The following is an 18,187-nucleotide window of genomic DNA, read 5'->3' as shown; positions in this document are numbered from 1 at the left end:
GAGGAAGGGCTCGCTGCACCTGTGAGGAAAAGGTGTAGGCCCGGCGGGGGGCTGAGCCCACCTGCCCGGCCTCCTGTGCTCCTCACCAAGAGCCAGGAGCAGGACCCTGCCCCAGGCCCGCCTGACCAAAGCCACGCTCCTAACCACGGCACTTCAAGGGCTGCTGGCCCAGAGGGGCTGGGAGGCCTGTGACAGCGTCGAGGCTGGGAGTGTGTGACCCGTGCATTTGCAAAGCCACCTGAACATGAACACAGAAACCAGCTCTGATTCAGCAGCAGCCACTTTTATTTCTAAACAAGCATCCAGCATCCAGTGACGTGACCGTTGCCCATCCATCCTGGAATCTTCTGTGCAAGAGATGACAGCCGCAGGGGCCCATCTCTGACCCACCTTCCCTCCCCACCCACAGCCCCCCAAGAGCAGCCAATCACTTCTCAGGAGCCAGAGCCCCAGCAATGCCTCTCACGTCTCACTTGGGGAAGACAAAACAGTAAGCCTGGCCTTCCTAATGGGCCTTAAGGCAAAACAAAAAACCAGTGCTTTTAAAAACCCTGCTTTTACAAACAAAATGAAAAAGAATACAAGATTTTGATTAACCTTGAGAAAGTATCAAGCCTTTGCAGAAGCCCTGCTTGAAGAAAACGTTGACAGCCTTTGGTAGCAGCCACAGCCATGCCCACTGTCCACTATGGAGTCCCCCCCACTCCTCTGCGTGCGACCTCGCAGGGGCTATGGGGCCTGCAGGGCTGGCAAGTGACTCTTGTTCTGACCACCAACGACCACCTTTGCTGCAGTCTCGGGCCACAGGGCCCCCAGCCGCGCTCCCCTGAAGCCAGTCAAGCTTGCGCAGAGCGGCCTCCCCGGGGACTGTGTTGGCTGGGGTGGGACTGTGTTGGCTGGGGTGGGACTGTGGGATGGTGGGTAGGGGATGTTAGAGTCTTCCTTCTTTTGTCGCATGGCTGATGACATGAAGTCTCTGACATCTACCTGCATGTCTGAGAAGCCGCAGGAGCCTCACTGGAAGGGGGTGTGGCTCCGCATTCTCCTGAAGCCTTTACTTCCGACTGTGGCGTTTTCACGTAAACACCTCCCCTAGGGCCCTGGAGAGGGTCCCCAAGAACTACTTCTCAGTGATTCTGGCTGCTGTATCCGGAGCGTTTCAGATCTGGTTTCCTACCCACCAACCAGCAGGGAGACATCTGCCAGTATTTTGAAGAGTAGGGGGAGGAACAATTTTTTCTTGTTTGCATTTAAAAGTCCTAATCAAAGCCGATAACTAGATTCTTTCTCATACTGGAATCAGGGAGCAGTTCGAAGCCCCGAGCCACCCCAGGCCCCACCCGCACACTGGCCAGCCCCCTCCCTCCAAAGAAGTGGGGTCCCGGCTTTAGCCGCCCTGCTGAGGATTCTGCCAAGCGTGGGGGCCCCTGTGGGAACAGGGACTGGAGACTGCATAAGGCCACACCTTGCTGATGGCACCTCTGACAAGGGTTTTGAGGAGAAGGATCCCTGCTCACCCCTCTTTCGGCATTCCATGGCCCACAAAGGAAACTGCGGGCAAATCAGGGCCTCTCTGGGCTGGCTCAGGTCTGGGCCCAGCCGGCACTCCCACTGTGAAAAGGGTGGCTGCCCTGGGGCGCGAGGGCTTCAGTTCTGCCCTGGGCTGAGTGAGCATCAGATGATGGAACCGAGCCCCCCTCAGCCTGGCCCGGGCCCAGCCCACTGCACAGCTTGACCTCGGTGGCCCGAGGAGCAGCCAGCTCCTTTCCCCAAAGGCCTCACAGCTCAGGTTGCAGGCGGTGTTTGTTCTGAGGGGTCCTACAACCACAGAGTTGCGGAACGCATGCAGTTTATTGCAAGAAGTGGTCTGACATGGCAGAGCCTGCTGGGGAGCCCCAGTGCCCGGGCTGAAGAGCCGGCTTCGCCACAGCGCCGCTCACCCTAAAGCACTTCCTCCTACGGGCTACGGCTCTCCTGTCCTGCGGCTACACCGAAAAGGAAACACATGTGGAAAGGCATAAACTGCATTTTTGTATCTTCCATGCATTTACTGCCCAAAGTAATTATTGGGAATGTTAAAGGTAGACAGCAGCAATTTTTGATTCTCAGCAAAAAACATTTGAAAAAAATCCACCAGAATAATAGACTTCCATGGCCTTTCGCTTACAGGGAGGAGTGCTCTCCCTGGCTGCCAAACCCGCACGCAGCCAGCAGGGGGCAGGCGAGGCCCGTGGGAGATCCAGGGGTAGCTGGTACCTCCCAGGAAATGTTTCCCACCCCACCCTGCAAACCTGGGCCCCTCCTTCAAGCCCCAAGTGCTCTCCTGCTACAGCACCATCAGCAAGGCGTGGCAGGTCTCCACTGAAAGTGGGAGGCCAAGAGTGATGTGGTTGGGCCATCGGAGCTGGAGCGGTGACAAGGGGCAGTGTAAACTGAGATCTGACTCTTCATTGCTTAATATGTGAATTTAAGATTAGAGAGAAAGAAAGAAAGAAATCCTGGCAAGTTACTGAATTTGCAATGCCACTTACACCTGTGAGATCAGACTCCGAATTTCAGGAGAGAAAGTAAATGAGTTCTGAGCTGGGGTGTGAGAACAACCTGGTCTCAGATCCCTGCCCCCACCTGGCCACTCTTTCACGTCTTTTCCACTAAAAGGAAATGGTGGAGGCGAAAATTAAGCAAGGCATGGGCTCAAATTATGAGGTTAAGGTGAGAGATCATAAAAAGATCACATTTTAGCTCTATCAAGTAAAAATTTACTCTTCATGCAATAAGAGCACATCACAGCTTCCTGCCCAACTGGCGTGCTCTGACAACTTTGGGGGCAAGGCAAGGTGTAGGGGTGGGGCCTGGCCTCTCATGTCTGGCACGAATCCTGGAGGGTCCTGAGGTCAGTCCTTCCTAACATCCAGGGCCACGCTGCTGCCTGAGGCAGGAGACATGGAAATGCGCCTGCTACCAGCCCAGGGTCCATGCTGGCCCACACGGGACCACTGTGTCCCCAGAGAAACAAGGACATGCAACTGATGATTAGGCCACCAGGTGTGCTGAGTTCCAGGACTCCAACTGGGACCCAGAACCACATATGAAAGTTGTCAACGGCCCTCAGGTGGGCAGAGTTGAGCAGTTATGAGGCTTGTTAAAAGACAGGCGAGGCGAGGATGTGAGTCAGTAACTCCTGGCAGCTCATCACGGCAGATGGCTGGGAGGTCGGGACGGAGCAACGGTGCTGGGTGAGTATGCGCGCATCTGACCCCAGGCTGCTGGGGTCCCGAGTAGGGGTGGGAGGACCATGTGCTGCTGCTCTGGCCCTTGCCCCAGTGCTCTGGGGAGCTGGGACCCTGGCATGAGTGACAAAAGGGAGGGAAGATGGTAGGGAACTGGGAGAGGGGCAAGAGGAAGAGCCCTGGTTAGCAGCGAAGTGCAGCAGGAAGCTGGCGAGCGCACGTTGCAGAGCCTAGGGAAAGGGGCCGCTGGCTGACGAATGAGAGCCACCGATGGGAGCTTGCATTCTATTTTACAGAACTGAGGCGACGCGCTTCATATAAAAACAAAATAAAAAAGAACCACTGAGTAGGGGACTTGCAGTGAGGGGGGAATCAGATGGCAGGAGGCAACTACTAGGCTCTCGCTCTCTGTTGTAAGGGTGCGGGAATTTAAACTGAATCAAGACGGAAGGTGCCAGGGGGCACAAACCCGGTACCTCTAGCTTTTCCCTCTAGAGGGCGCTCTGACCCCACAGACCAGGCTCACTCTCCCACCCCCACCCCCCAAAACCCAGGTTTGCAGCTTCCCGTGGGGCTCTAGAGAAGATACTAGAAGGTACCAGTGTAAACATTCAGAATATGCCCAGAGAAGGGCAGCGGCTGCCTGCCACCCAGGGAGACAGGCTGCGAGGTGCCAACTAGAGGTAAAGGAAAAAAGGTCACTGGGTTTTTCTTTCTCAGGGAGTGCAGAGCTATCACAAAGGGGGAGTGAGGTTGTCAAGACTTCTGGGCCCTGCCACTCAGGTCAGAATTGCTGCTGCTGAGCCGGGGCTCCTTGATGACTCCCGCCTGCCAGCACAGAGGCCCGTCCCAGCAGGGGCTGTGATGAAGGCAGTGGCTTGCAAATGGCACAAACTGCGAACAAGTGCTCCTCTCAGCAGGCTGGGCAGCAGTCCTCCTCCTCCTCCAGGCAGGCACCCAGCTTGACAGATGACTGCTCACCTGGCTGCAGAAGCAGAGGGAAGTGTTCACCTAGGATGGGTGGTCACGCCGACCTGGGGGCTGAGAAGCAACACAGAGCAGAGGCTGGCTCAGTGCGGAGTGGGGAGATGACATGCGTTTCTGAAGCCAACTGGCTCCAAAGGCCTAGAAAGTTCCAGGTTAAGAAGACTCCGCGGCTTCTACTTCACCCTGCTTGCCTCGCTCATGTCCTGAAGAGGCTGCCAAATGCACGCACCTCCGGGAGGCCCCTGCTGGGTGTGTGCGGGCGGCAAACGCCCATCCTGCGTCCCGCTGCCCGGAGCCTGGGCACCCATCACAGCAGCTCCTGCTCGTCGTCCTCGGAGCCGGAGGGGCCCTGGCGCACCTCCTCGTACCACTTGTTGGTGAGAGTTTTCATCTGGATGCGCCCATGGTGGAGGTCCTGGGGCAGGAGACACAACCAAGCCCCCGTCAGTGGGCCAGGGTCAGGGTCAGGGAGGGAGGGGAGGCTGCTCTGTACCTGGTGTGTGGGGGCGCATGGGTGGCAGGGGGAATGGCCACAGGCACCTTCAAAGTGTTAACTGACTCAAGCTGGGATTTTTCTTTGTGTGGGTGGAGGTAACAGTAGGGTCTCTCAGAAATGGGGGGAGGAGGCGGCAGGGTGGCGTGGTGTTAAGAGCCATGGCCTCTGGAATCGGACCCACTGGGCTTTGCCCAGTGCTGGCTGTGGGATCCTGGGGGCTCCTTCACCTCCCCGGCCCAGTCTCCTCAGCTGCATCTCCTGCATGGGTTGCAGAAGGAAGGAGGCCACCATGGAAGCGTTGGGTGCAGGGCCTGGCTCCCAGTGAGACCTCACACACTGCCACCCATCGTGCCAGCCCCAGCACAGAAGACGAGGCTCAGAAACAAAGGGGGCAGCAGCCGGAAGACGCCCCCACCCCAGGCCCGCATCTGTAAGAGGCTAGCAGTGCCTGGAGGGATGGAACAAGAGACCCGCGAGCCTTGGGCCCCTGCCTGAGGCCCCGGTAATGTCCAGAGTCCCTCAGCTCAGCCAGCAGCTGACTGATGTCCTGAGTCTGTCATCCAGGAAAACCAAACTGCGTTAACAAGTCTATTATTAAACTAGCGCTAAATATGGCAGCGAAGGAAAACAGGAGATGCCGAGCTCCACAAGCACATCCAGCCCGAGAGCGGAGGCGGCGGCCTGCGGGCCCATGTGAGCCTTCCCGCCTCCCGCTCTTCCTCCTCCCCATCCTCGGCCACTGCAGTCCTGAGCGGGGAAGGCAAGGGGCCCTGGAGAGTGTGGCGCGGCCTGTGTCCCACCTCCTGCGTCAGCCTCCGTGTGAAGAAGGGGTTCAGGTACTTGGCGTCCAGCCACATGAAGCCTTTGAGGTCCTGCCGCCTGATGTAGTGGGCTTCGTACTCCTCCTCGGTGAGCTCCGACAGGTGTTCAGACTCGATGGTGTTGCCCTGGGCAGGAGGAGACGCAGCCAGATGGCTGTCAGCTGGCACCACCAGGCTGGCCTCTCCCTGGAAGCCCCCACAACACCCAGGCTGCCAGTGTCCCCAACTCTAACTCCACCTTGCATCAGTGCAGGGTGACAGGGAGCCCCGGGGGGTGGAGGTGGAGGGTGGGAAGGTTTGTAAGAACACAATGGATGCTAGGGACTCCACCTAGGATACCTAAATCAGAGGTTTGGGACAGGGCTGAGGCTTCTTTTATTTTATTTATTATTTCTGAGGTCTGGGCAACGGGCATACACCCACACCCAGACAAAGGGCTTCATTGTTAAACTCTTCAGGTGATGGGAAGGTGCAGCCAGGGCTGGGACCCCCGCTCTGGGCTGCACCAGCAGACCGGACAAGGAAGGCTCCTTCCGTGGCTTTGGCCCGTGGCCCCACCAGCTGTGGTTACGCTGTGGGCGGGCCCCTGCCAATCAAGTCAGCATAGGATGGGGATGAAAAGGACTCCCCGTGAAATGACGGCTCAGGCCACCGGATCTCCACCCGCGCGGGGTGACCAGAGGCAAACGGGATGGGAACGCAGGGTGCTTACTGCTCCGCTAGAGGAACCTCAAGGTAAGCCACAGTGAAGCCTGTTCTGCCACAGTCAACGGGACCCCACCTGGACACCTGGCCCAGTGGAGCTGGCGCAGGTAGGGGGAGGAAGTGGAGGAAGGGCTGTGTAGCCCCAAAGTACTGGGCGGGCCAGATCCACCTGCAGAGCTGCTGGTTCAGGAAGTCTGGGGTGAGGCCCAGAAGTTAGCGTTTACTAACAAGGTAACAAGTTCCCTGTGATGCCGCCGCTCTAGGGACCCACCGAGAGGACCCCTGGTGGAGAGTGTGGTGGTGAGGAATGCAGGCTCTGGAGTCTGTGTGAGGGGAGCCCTGCGATTTGAATTCTCTGTGCCTCATCATTCTCATCTGCAAAATGGGTTTAATGAAAGCACCTGCTTCCTCAGGTTATCGAGACAACCTGAGCTAGTCCAAGGAAAATGCAAGCACCCTGACTTGGCCACAGAAACATTCCAGAAACACAGCTCTTCTTCCTCTGAGGAGACATCCTGGTTTGCCTAGAGCTGTGGTTCACCAAGTGTGTTTGCAGGGTCAGCAGTGACGTGACTGCAGCACCTGGCAACTTGTTAGAAATGCAGAGTCTTCTGGGCCCCACCCCGGACCTATAGGACACTGATGGTGCGGCCCACAGCCCGTGTGCGACAAGCCCTCCACCCATTAGGATACCCACTAAAAGGTCTGAGAATCTACTGCTACAGCTCTCGGTAAAACAAACAGGAAGCCAGGCATGGTGGCTCACGCCTGTAATCCTAGCACTCTGGGAGGCCGAGGTGAGAGGATTGCTTGAGCGCAGGAGTTCGAGACCAGCCTGAGCAAGAGGTGAGACCCCGTCTCTACTAAAAATAGAAAAATTAGCCGGGCATGGTGGTGTGCACCTGTGGTCCCAGCTACTCGGGAGGCTGAGGCAGGAGGATCCCTTGAACCCAGGCGTTTGAGGTTGCAGTGAGCTATGATCGTGCCACTGCACTCTACCCAGGGCAACAGAGAGAAACTGTTTCAAAAAAAAAAAAAAAAAAAAAAAAAAAAGAAAGCTGGTAGATTAAGGGTGAGGGAGGAAGGGCCTCTGAGTGTGAGAAAAATTTTACAAAGCTCAGGCCTGAAGGCCATCTGGAACTTTCCTCCCAGCAGCACTGTACTGGCTGAAGGCCCAGCATGGAGGCTGGAGGCTGAGGCCACGAAGCCCTGACTCTCCAGCACTGGGAGTGGGCGGCCACGCAAGGGTTTCTGTACCCCTGAAGACTGGCTGAAGGTGCTGACGGCCCCAAATAAGGGAACTAGAAAAAGATGCATTTCCCCAAATGCTTGGGGGGGTGGGTGAGAGCCCAGAGCAGACTCTGCGTCTGTCAGGGAGCCTGGCCCAGCACAGGGGCCTGCGGGGGCTTGAGGAAGCAGAGTGGGCCGGGGCACAGGAGCCTCAGCTGCCACCGAGGCCAGGCCCCAGGCACTCCAGCCCCACGTCATGCCCTCCCCTATCCGTGGGGAGGGTGTCTCTCTCGTGGCCCTCACAGCCACTGCGAGCCACCGCCTCAGGCCTCCAATAGGAGGTTTTCAGTAAATGTTGGGGAGCAATGGGATTTTGCCACCTTCCAATCTGGCCCCGATGGGCGTCTCGGCTACTGGCAGGGCAGAGGTGCTGCCGGGAGAGTCTGACGCAGGCCCAGGCTCCTCCAGCACCCCATGAAGCTTCAGAGAGGGGAGCAGACTGTGCCAGCCCGCGGCCTCTGTGGCTTCAGCAGGTCACGAGGTGGCAGACACCCCTCCCCAAAGAGCCATGCTTCAGAACTCAAGTTCCACCACCTCCCTCTCAGGTCGGGCAGCCGGTGCGTGTGCAATGTGTGTCCGTGTGGGTCTGGGCATCCCCATCTCCCCGTTTCCTGGCAGTCAGCAGGGACCAGCCAGGAATGCGGCAGGCCAGCCCTCTGCCCGCCCCCGGTGCATCCCGCACTAACCATCTTCTCGGTCTTGCTGAGGTTGACGTCCTTCTTGCTCCTGCGGCGCGCCTTGGCATCCTCAATGTCCACGAGGCGGATGAGGGGCATGGTGCTGCCGCCCAGCAGCAGGATGGTGAAGAGCACGATGATGATGGTGGTGGTGCCGATGAGCTGCCGCTTCTCCATGGGCTCCAGGTCCAGGTGCAGACTCAGGGCATAGGGGATGGCCCCCCGCAGGCCTGGGGACAGTGCATCGAGTAAGAGGAGAGACGGAGGAGGCAGAGGCTTCACGGGCCAGGAGATCAGGGCTGGCCGGGCCCCATGGCCAGCTGACCCTTCTAACAGACCTAGGGGAGAGATGGCACTCGCTCTGGGCAGCTCTGGGAGTGAGAAGCTCAGGCTGCAGGGCAGGGGGGGCAGGCAGACTCACCTCCACGCCCACCTGAGCAGCTCACCAGGCGGCCTGCTCTGGCTGCAAAGCACCAGGCATGCGTATGTGAGGATTTACCAAGCCTGACGCTTGCGTTTTAGAAATCGTATGGCTGCTGCTGTGGGCCGAGTCCCCCTGCGCTAAGTGCTTGGCATGCACAGCTTCACTGCATTTTCACAGGAACCCCTTGAAGCAGGTACGGCCACCCTCCACCACACACGGCAGGGGAACCGAGGCCAGGGCCACAGCCGACACAGGCAACAGCACAGGATGCAGTCTGTCCAGCGGCCCTCGTATCTGAAGATGCTGTCCCTGTGTGGTCCCCTGCTGGCACGAGCGGGGCTCTGGGCTGCTCTGGTGGTGCTGAGAGGCTGCTGGTCCCCCATGCGGCTGCTGGGGTGTGGCTGAGGGGCACGGACCAAACTGGGAAACAGCACTTCTCTCTGTCAGAAACGTCCTGGCTTCCCTGGTGCCACAGGAAGGGGGCAGGCAGTCCTAGCCCTGCCCTCGGGGGCTCCCAGAGCAGCTGGGAGGACAGAGAGCAAACGAGGACTTCTGAGATGGTGCCAGAAAGAAAAGGGAGGGGCGGGACAAGGCAGTGCAGGCAGTGCCAGGCCCTGACCCAGATGGTGAAGCTGAAGCCCCGCATCATAGTGGGGGGGACAGTTAGGCCACTGCAGCAGGCCAGACCCAAGAAGGGGAGACAGCGGGGAAAGAGAAGGGGATGGAATTCAGAGGGACATGGTGAGTGACAACTCAGCCTCTCCAAACCTCTCACAAGGGCTAGAGGATTAAGTGGCTTGGCACATGTACCGTGCTTAGAACGAGGCGTGCCCCAGCAAACGCTCTGTCAAGCCAGCCCGCGTCGCAGTTCCCATCGGTGTCTGCACCACATCCAAGCAGGCAGACACAGGGGTCTGCGTCCCAGAGGAAGGTCTGGGCCCGAGGGAACAGCTCTGGGATTGAGGGAACTAGATGGAAGTCAAGGCCAGAGGACAGACGAGCTCATGTGGGGAACACAAGAACGGAAGCAGGGCCGGGGCCAAGTCTGGAGGAAGCCACTATTTGAGGGTTCAGTAAAGGAGGAAGAGGAGGAAGAGCCGCACGGGAGCCTGAGGAGACCCCAGAGGGAAAGAAGGGAAACTAGGAGCGTGGCCCAGAGGCCAAGAGGAGAGGATGAAGGGTCTGCAGTCTGCAGGCAGGTGTGAAGATACATAGTATAATTTCTTTTTTTTAAATTTGTTGAGACATGTTTTGTGGCCTAGGATGTGATCAATCTTAGAGAATGTTCCATGAGTTGGTGAGAAGAACATCTATTCAGTAGTTTTGGGGTAGAATGTTCTGTAAATGTCCGTTACGCTCATTTGTTCTAAAGTCCTGTTTAAGTCCATTGTTTCTTTATTTTCTGTTTGGCTGCTGTTTATCAAGAAGGGTTTGCTTTATGAATCTGGGTGCACCTGTGTTAGGTGCATAGATATTTAGGATTGTTATGTTCTCTTGTTGAATTTTTCCTTCACCATTACATAATGACTGTCTTTGTCTTTCTTTACTTTTGTTGATTTGAAGACCATGTTATCTGATATGAGAATGGCTACACTAGCTTTTTTTTGGTTTCCATTTGCATGGAATATTGTTTTCCATCCCTTCACCTTGAGTCTGAATGAGTCCATGTGGGTTAGATGTGTTTCCTTAGAGACAGCAGATACTTGGCTTGTATTTTTCTTGTCCATTCAGCCAACATAAGTCTCTTCAGTGGGGAGTTCAGGCCATTCACATTTACTGAAAGAATTGGTAAGTGGGATGGATTTCTGTTCATCCTGTTGGGTAGAACCTTATTGCTTAGTTTTACCTCTTGAACCACTGTGGGATCTGGACTCTAAACTTGAGCTTTTGGAGGGTTTTATGCTGGTGGCTGTCTATTGTGCTGATCAGTGTGTAACACAGATCTGAGTACGTCCTGCAGGGCAGCTCTGGTGTTCACAAATTCACTCAGCGTTTGCTTGTCTGAAAAGGTCTCTATTTCTCCCTCAGATAAGAAACTTAGTTTTGCAGGATACAAAATTCTAGGCTGGCTGTTAATATTCTCTTTGAGAAGACTGAGAATGGGGCCCCAGGCCCTTTTGGCTTGTAAGGTCTCAGCTGAGAAGTCTGCAGTTAGTCTGATGGGTTTTCCTTTGTAAGTTACCTGACACTTTCACCTTACAGCTTGCAGGAGTTCCTCTTTCGTGTTAACTTTGGCCAGTCTGATGACTATATGTCATGGGGATTGCCTCTTGGTGATGATTCTCCCAGGAGTCCACTGCGCTTCTAGTACCTGGATGTCAAGATTTCTGGTAAGACCTGGGAAATTCTCCTCAATTATTCCCTCAAATAGGTTTTCCAGCCCTCGCGTATTTCCTTCTGCACCCTCAGGGATGCGTATAATTCTTACGTTACTTAGGCCTCTTTACATAAGCCCATCTTTCTTGTAGGCTTTGTTCATTCCTCTTATTTCTCTGTTCTTTCTCTTTGACTGACTTGTTTAATTAAAAGGTGTTGTCTTCTAGTTCTGAGATTCTTTCTTCTGTCTGATCCAGCCTACTCTCAAGGCTTTCCACTGTGTTTTGTATTTCCTTGAATGAATTTCTCATTTCCAGAAACTCTGCTTGATGTTTTTAAAAAATTCCATTTGGTGAATTTTTTACTTATTTCCTGCATTGTTTTTGTGGTTTCTTTTTCTTTCTTTTTTTTTTTTTTTGTGGTTTCTTTGGGTTGGGTTTCTATTTTATATTTCATTAAGCTTCCTTACAATTTATATTTGAAACTCTTATCAGTCATTTCTTTTTTTTTTTTTTGAGACAGAGTCTCATTCTGTTGCCCTGGCTAGAGTGAGTGCCATGGTGTCAGCCTAGCTCACAGCAACCTCAAACTCTCAGGCTCAAGTGATCCTCCTGCCTCAGCCTCTCGAGTAGTTGGGACTATAGGCATGCACCACCATGCCCGGCTAATTTTTTCTGTATATATTTTTAGTTTTCCATATAATTTCTTTCTTTAGTAGAGACAGGGTCTCGTTCTTGCTCAGGATGGTCTCGAACTCCTGACCTCAAGTGATCCTCCCGCCTCAGCCTCCCAGAATGCCAGGATTACAGGCGTGAGCCACCGTGCCCGGCCTCTGTCATTTCAATATTCTCATTTTGGTTGGTTTCCATTGTTTGGACTTATTGTTTTCTTTTGGGGGTGTCCTTTCACTCTGATTTTTCATGTATCTGGAGATCTTTTGCTGATTCCTTCTCATCTGGAGCAGCTTTTTAATTGGTTAAGATTGAAGATTTATAGGCATTCTCATTGAGCTGCCTTTGGGAAGCCAACAGTGCCAAAATACCAAGTCTGGAAAGCCAAGGACTCAAATCATGGTCACCTTCAGTCTTTCACACTGCCCACAGGGTCCCCTGTGATCTCTGAAGGCAGGTGTGGTGGGGAGGGGATGGGCTCTGGGACCAGGGTGGACCACACCCTCCAGGTCGGGCTGCAGGAGGTTGCTGCCAACCTGGGCAAGGCCAATTCCAGCCCAGTGGACAAGAGGAGAAGAAGAGAAAACCAGCGACAGATCACTCAAAGAAGTCCAACCACAAAAGAGAAAACCAGCGACAGATCACTCAAAGAAGTCCAACCACAAAAGGAGGTACAAAGTAGCTAGAGTGGATGTGGGGGTGGGATTTTGGTTGAGGTGGTTGATGTTTTGCTGGGAAAGAGAATCTTTGACTGTTTAGTGTTGATGGGGGGAGCTGGCAGGAGAGGCAGAGGTTGAAGACCCAGGAAGGGCAGGATGGAAATCCATGGAGGGAAGGCAACGGCCCTCACTCTTTACAGCATGCCCCCACATGCCCCATAAAAGTCTAGCATCATGGCCAGATCTCTCCCAAATAGCTCACATGACTTTACAAAATATCTGACACATTCATTTATTTATTTTGAGACAGAGTCTCACTCTGTTGCCCGGGCTAGAGTGCCGTGGCATCAGCCTAGCTCACAGCAACCTCAAACTCCTGCACTCAAGTGATCCTCCTGCCTCAGCCTCCTGAGCAGCTGGGACTACAGGCATGCGCCACCATGCCTGGCTAATTTTTCTGTATATATTTTTTAGCTGTCCATATAACTTCTTTCTATTTTTAGTAGAGACAGGGTCTCACTCTTGCTCAGGCTGGTCTTGAACTCCTGAGCTCAAGTGATCCTCCCGCCTCGGCCTCCCAGAGTGCTAGGATTACAGGTGTGAGCCACCATGCCCGGCCCACATTTCTTAGATTTTCAAGACTTCGGATCAACTATTATACTTTGTAGAGCCGTTTGCCTCACTGGCAAAAATGATTTAAAATAATGAGTTTCTCTCACTATATATAAATACATATGTATACACATACACATATCAAAAACACATTTTTAAATATGGCCTTTTAAAAGAAGAGAAATCTGAGACAGATTTAAAGACATGCTGTTGGATAGAGAACATTATAAAGCATGTTGCTATATCCTAACCCACACGGAAAATATTTTAATTATATTTAAACAAGAAAGCATAAAGAACTATATGTATTGCTCAAAAATAAATTTGAGCCAAAGATTTATGAAATCATTTCCACCCTTGAAAAAAATGACTGAATAGAGGCTGAAACATTCAAATTAACCTATCAGAACTTTGTGACTAGGGAGGAAAAGATCCAAAACTAGCACGCAGTACGAAAAAATTTCAGCTTTCACCCTTTTTGAGCCCATTATAACTTCAGCCTAGGAAACACACAGAGCTCAAGCACATACAGCTTACCCGCCTTTACTGTCCTGTCAAGGAAAGGGTGGACAGGAGGAAGGGCAAACCCTCCTCTGCCTCCAGTGGCCATGTGATGCTAAGTGTGTCCTTTTGCCCACTTCAAACCCAAGCTTCACCCCCTTCATTGCACCATGGAGAGGGGAACATCTGGATGATAGTGGGTGCCTGCTAACTGGGAGCTTTCATTAGTTTTGGCTTGAGGCAAACTCAGTTTCAAAGGGCCCTAGGAGATACCCACATGTTCTCTCTGCCTGGTGTGTACTTTACAAAAGGCATTTTCCCTCTACCTGTCTATCCAAGATTTGACTTACCACTAAACCACATGATGAACATCATCTTCGGTGTGATTTTATGATCACGGAAGAAATTCAGGAGGTAGGAAAGAGGGAAAATGTTTACCGCTCTGCCAAACAGTACAAGCACCTGTTAACAGCAACAAACTAAGTTTTAGGTGAAAACGTCTGTTCTTCAAGCTGAAGCTAGTCAAAGCTAACGCAGACCCAGCGGCACACCCACTGTAAGTGCAGCATTCCGCTGCCAGGGCCTGTGCGTCTGGGAGAGGATGCAGCTCTGAACACTGCCCTTCGGTAGCTGGAAGAGAGAGGACTAACAAGGTATCAGCAGGGGCTTTAGACAGCGGAACAACACCGAGCGCCGAGAGGCCATGCAGAAGTATCCAGAGATTAATTTAGGGCAACCTGACTCCGGAGGCGTCCCACCGTGGGACAGGCCTGTGCTAATCATTCCCACCAGGCCAGCTCTGGAGGGACAGACAAGGTGTTTCTGCCTCTCCTGCGGCGGCCCCGCTCCTCAGGGAAAGGAGGGCAGACTCTGAAGGGACTGCCTGTGCACGCCCTCCTGGCGCGCTCTGCGCCGGGAACTTGGAGGTAGGGTCCACGAGGAGGCCGGCCTAGCCAGGTGCTCGCCAGGGCTTTTGGTTCCCAACCATCTCCAAAGGCAGGTTAGTGTTAGTCTTAACAAAACATAGCTTTATATAAAATTTAAATCTTATCTGAGTGGATTTGTAGAACTATTTATTACTTTCATTTCCTTCATCTTAGTTCTCACCATAACTAACTTGAAAAGGATGATGTACATGTACAATACATTCTTTAGGCTTTAAGGTTATTCTTTCAACAAGCATGAATTGAGTGCTTTAGGCGGTGTGCTTTGGATGGTCAAGTTTATAATTGCTTCCGGTCATTAAACATTTCAACATGCGAGACAATGTGCTAAGCATTTTACGTGCACTGTCTTGCTAAATTGAAATCCTTGCAAAGGTCTTATGAAGTAGGTATTATCGTCTCCACTTTATAGACAAGGTACCTGAGGCATGGAGAGGTTAACTAACTGGTCCGAGCTGACCGGGCAGGAAGTGGTGGACCCATGTCTCCAAGACCCCAAAGCCCATGTTCCTGATCACTAATCCGAGTCCAAAGGTGGGGACTGGAATCCACCTGACGGCACAGGCCACCTCCGCCAGCCCGTGGTCCAGCCTGTGCCTGTGTGCTCAGGGGAGACTGAGTTATCACCCAGGGCATCTTCCCATTTTCCTCCCAGAGACAGTCACCTCCTGTTTCACCCACTGAAATCCAATCTTCCATTCCTACACTTGCGTGTCAGGTTTGACCAAACGGGGCCCCTTTTCCCCAGTGACTACACTAAAAACTATTATTCTTCCTGTAAAAGACTTCTGCTGCTATTCTGTGGTCCTGAAACCTGAGTTTGGTGGACAGATAAACAGTGACAAATGGCAACGAATTCTCGCTGCTGAGAGTTGGAAAAACCCGGATTACAAGGAGAATATCCTTTTCCTTAGGCTTTCTTATCTTCTCTGTGTCTCGGTTTCCCCACAGGCCAAACAGGTAGGCCTTACCAGTTTGAGTTTGCACACTATAGGTGGCAATGCTAAAAAAAAAAAAATGTTTGTCTTCCCTTCTTTTTTTTTTTTTTTAACAGACACAGTCTTGCTAAATTGCCGGTCTGGAATTCCTGGCCTTATGCGATCCTCCTGCCTCAGCCTCATGTGTGGCTGGGATTACAGGTAGGAGCCACCGCTCGGCCAAAAGTTTGCCTTTTAATAGCTGTGCTTTGTTAAGTGGAGTTGGCAATAAAAATTAACTGAAGATGAATTATGATAATTCAACAACAATAAGCTGTGTTTCTTAAGTACCTTACTTAAATTAACAGGATCTAAAATGACATCAAAGAAATCAAATTAGGGATTAGAATATGACTCAGCAGCAGGGCCTATGAGAGATGAGCTCATGCTATAGGAATAAAGACAGGAGGAAGAGCACAGACAAGAGACCTGGGGACACTCAGCTAAATGTCCAAGTATTAGGGACATTAATGTTACTCTGATCAGATGACTGAGGAAACTGGACCTTTTTTTTAAATGCTAAACATTGATTTTTCTCTACTCCATTCCCAAAATGGATTTGATTCTGTTGCAAATGATTAAAAATCTCTCTTCCTTTTTTAAAGGTATATTTTTAACTTGTCTCCTACTGCCACTCCCAGTCCAATTATAACACTGTCTCCCAAATCTTCCTTTTTAAAATTAAAATTTTTTTTCTTTCTTTCTTTTTTTTTTTTTTTTTTTTAGAGACAGGGTGTTGCTACGTCACCCAGGCTGGAGTGCAGTGGCTATTCACAGGCATGATCACCGCTCACTATAGCCCTGAATTCCTGAACTCAGGCCTCAGCCTCCGAGTTGCTGGGACTACAGGCGCATGCCACCACGCCCAGTTAGTTTCCCAAATTTTCTTGATCGTAAGCATCACCTGGATAATTCCTGTGGCTGCCTCTCCAGGGGAGGTAAGGGCCTGGTAATCTTTGCTTTAAAAAAGTGTCCAAGGTCATGCTTATGAATAGACAAATTTGAAGAAAACTACATTAAGAAGTACATTATAAATTATCCAAAAAAAGTAGAAAAGAAAGTTCTACAACCACTGTGAACATTTTCTCTATACATATTTTTACATCATTATGATCAATTACATATTCAATTTTGCTTTTACCACCTAACCAAACCCCCCCCCCCAAAAAAACAAATAACTTGCACTTTTTAAAGGAGACCATAATATTCAAGGCCATTAAACATTTTAAAACAAGCAGAAGTCCTTTTCCAGGGATATTCACTCACCTAATTCCACCCATTCCCCCCTTTTTTGTATGTTTGTGATTTTTTAACAAAAGAAACTTTAAACAGAAGAATGTCTACGTAGCTGTTGACTTTGAATAGTTAACAGTTACATAAATGAATCCAGAATATGTGGTTATTGATTTACAAATAAGTAATTAAATAAAAAACAAGGAAAATACTTACTATGCACCAGATGACAAAGGAAATTTCAAACTTGTGAGGGAAACTAAAAATGGACAGGCCAAGAAATGCAAACACACATGTTTCTGAAACAAACCAAAGAATGAGTTATTAAGCCCCAACCATTTTCTTGCAATATAATATTAAATTGTTAAGCAAGCAAACATTCAGAAGTCAGATCTAACGTAACACTTTGCTTATTTTCTGGAAAATCCTACAACCAACATCTTGGTCAAACTTGTACTTAGATTCTCTCTCATTCTTTCCTATATTGCACAAGCAACATGTCCCTGCTGTTAATATTCAGAAATTTCCTAATATAATGAGTCAACCATTAAATATTTTTGCAAATAAACACTATCCCACCCAAGGAAGATGATAAACATATAAATCTGTCTGTTTGCTCAACACTGTCATTAGCAAGGATCCGGACAGCAGCAAAGTGGCAAAAATTCTGAGCAAATGACTGCAGACACCATGTGACAAGTGTGAAAGGGCCCTTTTTAACTTCGTTGCCAGAGCTGGACAAAGCCAAATGACTGACTTAACAGATTTAACCCCACAGGTTTAGAACATGGCTCACACCCAGCAGGATTTGCACAAGGAGATCCATTTCCAACTCTGCTCCACTGTGCAAGCCAAAAAAGGCCCAACTTTTTACTCTGTTGTACAAACATGTGCATTTTAAGGAAAAGCACTCATTTCTAACACTAAGCTCCATGCTTAAACTGTTATGTCTCCCAGAATAGCCCAATAGAGAGACAAAGACTGTTGTGTTAAAATAGTCGAACATCACAAAACAGTAAGGCTGTTTAAAAACATTTCAGCAATGTTTTTTCTTTAAACATGTATCCTTTTAAAACAAGTTCACATGTTGGACAGTATACTCACCCTTCTCAAAATTTTTTCTTATCTATTAAATATTTTGTGATCTTTCCAACCAGCACATTTAGAACACATTCAGATCTGCTTTGTTTTTCCCTGGCAGCATAAATTCTAGTATATGGATATATTATAGTTAATTTAACCAATCCTCTGTGGACAGATATTTAGACTGTTCTGCTTCTGATAGCTACAATGAACACGCTGGTACACAGGCTAAATTCCAGATGGTTGAGCCGCTGGGTCAAAGAGCGTGTGCCTTTTAAATTTAGAAAGATGTTGCCAATGACTCTCCAAAAAAAGATGGCAGCAATGTACATGCCCATCCACAGGGCCTGGTTTCCACACACCGATGCCAGAAGTGGGCATTATCAAACTTAAAATTTGCCAATCTGATGGATACAAAATAGAATTTGATGGATGTTTAGCTTTATATTCCTTTAATTGGAAGGGTCAGAATCTGTAGCCCTGGCTTTTGGAGAAGGCTACAGAAAAATTACCCACTGGCTCAGAAATAAAGAGACCTGGCTTCCAGACCCGCTTCTTGGC

At 50.8% G+C, this 18,187-nt stretch overlaps 1 protein-coding gene across 3 annotated transcripts in view; it reads right to left on the bottom strand.

The window, feature by feature from the left end:
- Positions 1-262: 262 nt before the first annotated feature.
- The window catches only part of SLC9A8 (solute carrier family 9 member A8), a 64,150-nt gene continuing 46,225 nt past the window's right edge, over positions 263-18,187 (bottom strand). For all 3 annotated transcript variants that reach the window (XM_045529248.1, XM_045529249.1, XM_045529250.1), the window contains 5 exons: positions 16,760-16,842; positions 13,740-13,851; positions 8,216-8,436; positions 5,514-5,660; positions 263-4,632 (listed from right to left, as the gene is read on the bottom strand). In XM_045529248.1, the coding sequence (XP_045385204.1) occupies positions 4,525-4,632; positions 5,514-5,660; positions 8,216-8,436; positions 13,740-13,851; positions 16,760-16,842 (671 nt within the window). In that variant the 3' untranslated portion in view covers positions 263-4,524. The remainder of the gene's footprint in view (positions 4,633-5,513; positions 5,661-8,215; positions 8,437-13,739; positions 13,852-16,759; positions 16,843-18,187) is intronic.

The sequence above is a fragment of the Lemur catta genome, chromosome 17 (genome assembly GCF_020740605.2).
Source record: "Lemur catta isolate mLemCat1 chromosome 17, mLemCat1.pri, whole genome shotgun sequence".
Classification (NCBI taxonomy): Eukaryota; Metazoa; Chordata; class Mammalia; order Primates; family Lemuridae; genus Lemur; species Lemur catta.
This window is presented reverse-complemented; position numbering and strand designations above follow the sequence as displayed.